This window comes from Phyllobates terribilis, unplaced genomic scaffold (assembly GCF_046119375.1).
Source record: "Phyllobates terribilis strain yellow unplaced genomic scaffold, ASM4611937v1 Scaffold_11__3_contigs__length_659146591, whole genome shotgun sequence".
Classification (NCBI taxonomy): domain Eukaryota; kingdom Metazoa; phylum Chordata; class Amphibia; order Anura; family Dendrobatidae; genus Phyllobates; species Phyllobates terribilis.
Window position 1 is genome coordinate 634,754,144 of NW_027362771.1, and position 6,928 is coordinate 634,761,071.

Consider the following 6,928-nt stretch of genomic DNA (forward strand, 5'->3'; position numbering starts at 1 on the left):
TCACGGAAATCTGCGCAGTCTCTCAAAAACCTTTTATGTTTTCTCTCTTTAATATTAAGTTGGAACCGTCCTACCGCAGTCTTAAGATTTTCTTCTTTATTAGAGAAATCAGGATTAGTCTTATGGTTCAGAGCTCCCTCGGTTAGTTCCTTTAATCTTAAAGAGGTTTTTTCCAGTCTGACCTTCTCTTCATCCAGCAAAATTTGCATGAACCTCACCGAGGATGCTATGGACTCCTCTTCCCACTTAGACAACAGACTGGAGGTCCTGCACCTTGGGGCTGGTGAGATATTTATCCTTAGGCCCCTCGGGACTATCCTTTGCCTAATATAATTGTCAAGAGATTGCACCTCCCACCAAGACTTAATGTTATCTTTAAATGCACCAAGAAGCTCTGTGAACACTGCTTTAAGGGAGGGAACTGTTGAGGAGCTATTCTCCAACTCAGCCTCCGAAAAAACCTCTCGAGCATCATCCATCCACCTATTCGTATCAAGGGGACCGGACAAGAAACCAGCCATACTAGAATCTGATTAAACACCTGAACAAGGAATGTATAAGCGGGGCCCAATTGCAAAACTAGACAACCAACAGAAGATTAGACCCCTAAAATATAACTTTTATTTGAATATGCTAAAAAGGACTCAGTAGTCACCATAACAACAAACACAAAAACAAGACAAAATGCCAGGGAACAGGGATAAGTCACACATCAGTCAGAAAGGATTACGGGCTCTATCTGTCCCTATTTTGTCCCTAAATTCTCTCCCTTCCTGACAGTGGAGGTTGGCACCCTAATTTTTCCTCCATGGCGCCCCCGCTCAACGTCGGTGTCCCTAATATCCCTGGTAAATCTCTATCTTTATATTTAAAAAACCACAATCATGAATAAAAGATAGAGAAAAGTGAACGTACAGATTAAGAAGCCGACAATTCATCATAGATATGCATTTAAGGAGACCCAAGTCTATATATTGCGACAATAATAATAGCCCTGGGAATTTTTTAGAAGGTAAAATTTGTCTCAAGATAGCTGGTTTATTACATTCATACACAAGCCAGAATATACTAAATAACCAAAGCTAATAAAGCAGGTTCTGTTATATATGAGACTAATCCCCAGAAGTAATGCCCACAGACCGGTATCACATGTGCATCCTGCTCTATGTCGTTCTTAGTTGTCAGAGCCAGAATGTGATAGAGACTGTAACACATACAAGCAAAACAAATGACCAATTCTAAATGCATTATAACAATCTCAATATCATTTAGTAAGGAATAGCATTTATCATTGGTAATGCATTATGTCACATCTCATAGATATCAAAGAAATAACACAAATCATTAGTGATTCCTAATATCCTATGTCAGAAAATACAGGGATTTAGCACTAATCATAGATAGTCCCTTATATCATGTCCCAAATGCAAAGACAGTCTGATATCATATAAATAGACAGGGAGCAACACTTATCATTGATGATCCCTCATATCTCGTCCCAACGCGTTTCTCCCTGGTACTCTCCAGGGTTCATCAGGGGAACTGGAGAGGCAATCAATCCTTCTCTCCAGACGCTCAGTCAGTGCTGCATATGAAGAAATGGGAACATCTCCCACATATATAGACACCCACACTCATCTCCCAATGTTCACTAATTGTACCTGTGATTAGACGCCCCCTTTTTCCACCATGTCACTCACCCTGGCAGTCCAGCGCATGCCATTAAGCTCTCACCACGTGAGTAGTGTACATAAAGCACACACCCACAGTCTGGAAATGTGAGCCCCTGTCTCCGCCAGCAGCACATACCGGAAATTATGTCACTGGAACGCACGCCATGCTGCGTGGAACGCAAACCGGAAGTTCCGCCCCCTAGTGATGTAAACCGGAAGTGAGGTCGCTGGAACACATACCAGAGTCAGTGGAACACACAGCATGAAAGCACATACATAAATGGTTCTGGCAGCAGCACCAGAAGGTGCCCATAATCGTTTTGCAGTACCAATCTGCAGATAACCACCTCAAATAATCATAAACTCATAGATGGTTAACAAAAGGTACACATATAGTCAAACTAAGGGTATGGTATATTAGATTCACCACTGTGGAAAGCACAAATCTATAAAAGGGATACAGTAAAATTTATTATTGTGTCTCCATTGAAAAATAATGGAAGGCAGGAAAAAATCCCATTTCTATTGTAGGTAAGTCTCAGTGTTATTCACACATTCTAACTCATCTGCCCTTAAATATTTGTTTATTGTTAAGATAGGGATAAAAATAAAAAAATTCCCATCGTAATAGTGGGTGTAAACAAGTGATAGCCCTCACGGGCGATTGTCACCAAAGCTGATTTCTTCTTGCCCCCTAATATCCTACTCTGGATTAAATGAAACTCGAGAAGCTCAACTGCTCATTAAGACCCCCTGGGGCCATCGACTCCATCCAAAAAATCCAACGGGCTTCCCGCTGGAGAATTCTCTTATTCCAATCTCCCCTCCTGATAGACTGTTCCACAACCTCCAAAGCTCTAAATGAGATACATTCAACGTCACCCCCATGCTTTGAATTCACATGCCTGGCAAGTGGTGTGTCCCTGCCGTGTCTTATATCTCCAAGATGTTCACCAATTCGAACACGTAGTTCACGTTTGGTTTTCCCAATGTAATCCATTGGACATGTACACATACAGAGATATACCACTCCTGACGTTCTGCAGTTCGCAAAACCTCTCATGTCGTACACCCGGTTTGTCACTGCACTTTTGAAGCTCTTTGATGGTGTCACAAATTTACAGAAAGAGCAGTGCCCACACCTAAACGTTCCATTAGACCTGTTTTGTAGCCAAGTATCCCCCCTTTTTTTCCTTGGAGTAAAGTGGCTATGTACAACGGCATCCCTAACCGATCTCCCTCTCCTATACGTCACCGAGGATGTTTTGGAGACAAGGCTCGCCACATCTGGATCGACCTGCAAAATACTCCAATGTCTTTTAAGGATATCCATGACTCGTCTCGACTGATCATCATAGGTACCGATCAGGTGTGTCATGGATTCAGAGTCAGGTCTATCCCTTGGGGTAAGAAGGGATGATCTATCTATTTCCTTTACTTGCTGATACGCCCTGTTAATTACTCGTTCAGGGTACCCCCTCTCATGGAATCTCCCTGATAATTTACATGACTCAGACTGGAAATCATTCCACGTGGAGCAGTTCCTCCGTATTCAAAGGAACTGCCCCTTGGGAATGCCCTTCTGATAATGGCCTGGCAGGTGGTGCAAATGGCCTTTTTGGGGTTTTTGGCAGAGTCTTTAAAAAACAACCATACTCGGGAAGACCTAACAGTTGTACTGGCAACTTCTTTTGTGTTGGTGTTACGGGGAACGGCTGCCTGCCTTCTGTCTCCGGCCACCACACTGCTTCTTCCTGCCTGTTGGGGTGCTCTGCTTCCCTCCCCCTGTGTGCTGCTGTCCTCGCTCTGCATGTCCTCCTGCCAGGTTGTGTCAGTTACTATATCATCCACCACCTCATCTTCCACTTCCACACCCTGGTCCTCCTCCTAACTTTATGGCAATTGTGTCTCATCATCGTCCACCTCTTGTGACACTTTCCCACTGTCTCCTTCGTGTAACCGTGGCTGCTCAAATATTTGGGCATCGCTACATGCTATCTCCTCTTGACCCGCTTCAAGTGGACCAGGCGGGAGACCCGAATCTATAAATGAAAAAATGAACAGCTCTTCAGAGTATCCAAGAGTGGGATCAGTTGTCTCCGGGCACTCGGAATGGTGGGAGGAAGGAGGATCACTGTGAGGAATATGCGGTCCAGACTCACGGCTACTGAGACTTGACCGTGTGTAAGACAGGGTGGTGGTGGTGGTGGCTAAGTGACTGAAAGCATTATCCGCTATCCAACCAACAACCTTTTGACACTGCTCTTGGTTCAATAATGGTGTGCTGCGGTCCCCTAGAAATTGGGACAGGAAACTCAGGCGAGAAGATGTGGGTGTTTGTTGTGACACAATTTCGGCTTGCCCATGGCCTTGTCCTCGGCCTCTGCATGCACCATTACCCTCACGTCCAGTTTCCCGTCCCTCGCCACGTGCCTTGCCCATTTTAAATGGAGGACAGTTTCTTCCACGCTCACTACAAATTACTGAGTTTGGAGTGAATTTATATGTGATCCATGTGAAGTTGAAAACATAGTTTTAAATGCCTGGCCTTTAGGTAAGTAGTTTGACCAGCAGACTGCTGTGAATTATTTCACTGACACACAGAAAGAAATTTTTAATGGAGGCCAGAAATGGCAGTATTTTCTGACAACGTATATGTGATCCGTGTGATGGAGAAAACATAGTTTTAAATAGCTGGATTTTTAGCGATTTAATATGGAAAGGACCTGGCTGTATTCTGCAGTGCCAACAAGCAAATGGTGCAGAAAAACGGTGTTCTCTGGATTTCTTTTTAAGCGAATAATGAGGATTAAGATGTAAAAAAAAGTATTCCTGGCCCCTGAGACCTGGGCCTATTTCCAGAAATGTCTAACATCAGCAGAAGGCAGAACTGGAATGGAGCCTCTTGTCCTATGTGCACTGCAGTCCGCTATATACACTGCCTGACTGCATATATACACTGCCTGCCTGACATCTCTGCAGATGGATGAGTTAGTCCTCAAAAGGACTGTTTGTTAAGATGAATATGTGTAATGTATGGTTTTTCTCCCTACACTACCTAATACACAATCAAATCTCTCCCTAGCTCAGCAGCACCTCTCCCTACACTGTCTGATCTGGAGTGACTGTGACGAGCATGGCGGCGCCAGGTCTGATATAGACCTGATGACGCTGTGCGCCCAGCCTATCACTGTAATGCCCACAACCAACATGGCTACGGCATTACAGTGCATGGCAGGCAATCCCTGCATGTTCATTGCCTTTCTAAAGAGCGCCAAACATGTAGGGAGGGGCCCGAGTTCCCGCCCGAGCAACCCGGAAATACTCGGCGAGCGCCGAGCTTGTTGAGCACGGCTATGCTCGAGCGAGTACTGAGTAGTGGCGAGCACGTTCGTTCATCACTAGTAACTAATAAATTAGATTACTTTAGAAAAGAATCAAACTTTACACATTCTGTTAATACAGTTTAACAGCACCTGATAGGGTATACAGTATTGTGCTAAGCTTTTCTTTATAGCTCACAAGGTGTGCACAGACATATATGTCTCCTCTCTCTTTCTTTTTTAACCTAATGGTATTTCTCTAATACTCCTTTTTTCTACATATAGAAATATTAGTTATTAAGTGAGTATTAAATGGTTTCTTTTACTTGATTTGTCACATGAACACTATAATAAATAGCAGACAACTTGCTTAAACCTATAATCTCAAGGTATTTTGCCATAGATTAAAGATCAGAAACACATAAATGTTCATTGCTTCACAATGTATAACTACCGTAAGTATGTTATGTCCCGTGCAGTACAATATTTATGTCCAGAACATGAATTAGGATAATTTAAATTGAGTTATATGGAAGTGAAGAATAAATGTAGCGTACTTTTTGCCTATTTTACTATAACTACTGTTTATTCTACACACAGGAGAACAATCTGACTGCGGTCACAGAATTCTACATTTTAGGATTTCAAGTCAGTCAAGGTTTAAGAATTTCGTTGTTTGAGTTTTTTTTAGTGATTTACTTGGTGACATTATGTGGGAATCTCTTGATCATCATCCTGGTGTCCACCAGCATGAACCTCCACACCCCAATGTACTTCTTCATCTCACAACTGTCCATCAGCGACATCTTGGTGATCACAGATATTGTCCCTTACATGCTTCATATTTTACTGATTAATGGGGGGACCATTACTTTTATTGATTGCTTCACTCAGTTTTATTTTGTATGTGTTTCAGAAACATTTGAATGTCTTCTCCTCGCTGTGATGTCTTATGACAGATTTGTGGCCATCTGTAATCCTCTCCGTTACACCTCTATTATCACCAGTGCATATTGTGTGACATTGACCATCATCTCTTGGGTATTTGGATTTTCTATTGTTTTGATTTACATCATTACAACAGCAAAACTAAACTTTTGTGGTCCTAACATCATTGACCACGTATTCTGTGACATCATCCCTTTACTAGAACTTGCATGTTCTGATACTTTCATTGTTCACTTGGAGATTTATTTAACATGTATTCCAATTGTCTTCATTCCAGCCACAATCATTGTAGTGTCCTATACTTATATTGTGTTAGCGGTCTTAAAGATTTCATCCAGTACCGGTAGACAGAAAGCCTTCTCCACCTGTAGCTCCCACCTCATTGTGGTCTCCATATTCTTCTGGACTCTATTTAATGTTTATATCATCCCAACAAAAGGCCGAACACTGACCACAAGTAAAATCCTCTCACTGATGTACACTGTGTTTACTCCGTTAGTCAACCCTATAATATACAGTCTGAGAAATAAAGAGATTATAAAAGCTGTGCAAGAAGCAGTTTATAAGTACCAAGCCTAGTAATTTATCTGTAATATTGTCCATATCTCTAAGATTAGACCTGAATGTATTCTAACCCTTTAAGGATCAGGGAACTTTTTTACTTTTGCGCTGTCATATTTTCATCTCATTCTTCCTAGTGCAACAACTTTACTGTTTTATTTGTCAATAAAGACGTATACAGTGGGTATGGAAAGTATTCAGACCTGTTTAAAATTTTTCACTCTTTGTTTCATTGCAGTCATTTGGTAAATTCTAAAAGGTTAGTTTTTTTTCTCATTAAAGAAAACTCTGCACCCCATCTTGACGAAAAAAAAACAGAAACATAGAGATTTTTGCAAATTTATTAAAAAAGAAAAACTAAAATATCACATGGTCATAAGTACTCAGATGCATTGCTCAATATTGAGATATTGAGTAGAAGCC

At 41.7% G+C, this 6,928-nt stretch overlaps 1 protein-coding gene across 1 annotated transcript; it reads left to right on the forward strand.

Moving 5' to 3' along the window:
- The first annotated feature begins 2,883 nt into the window (after nt 1–2,883).
- LOC141167541 (olfactory receptor 10A7-like) lies at nt 2,884–6,523 on the forward strand. The gene is made up of 2 exons (XM_073654934.1): nt 2,884–3,042; nt 5,597–6,523. Exons 1-2 carry the CDS (start codon nt 2,884–2,886, stop codon nt 6,521–6,523), a joined length of 1,086 nt encoding a protein of 361 aa, XP_073511035.1.
- The last annotated feature ends 405 nt before the right edge of the window (nt 6,524–6,928 follow it).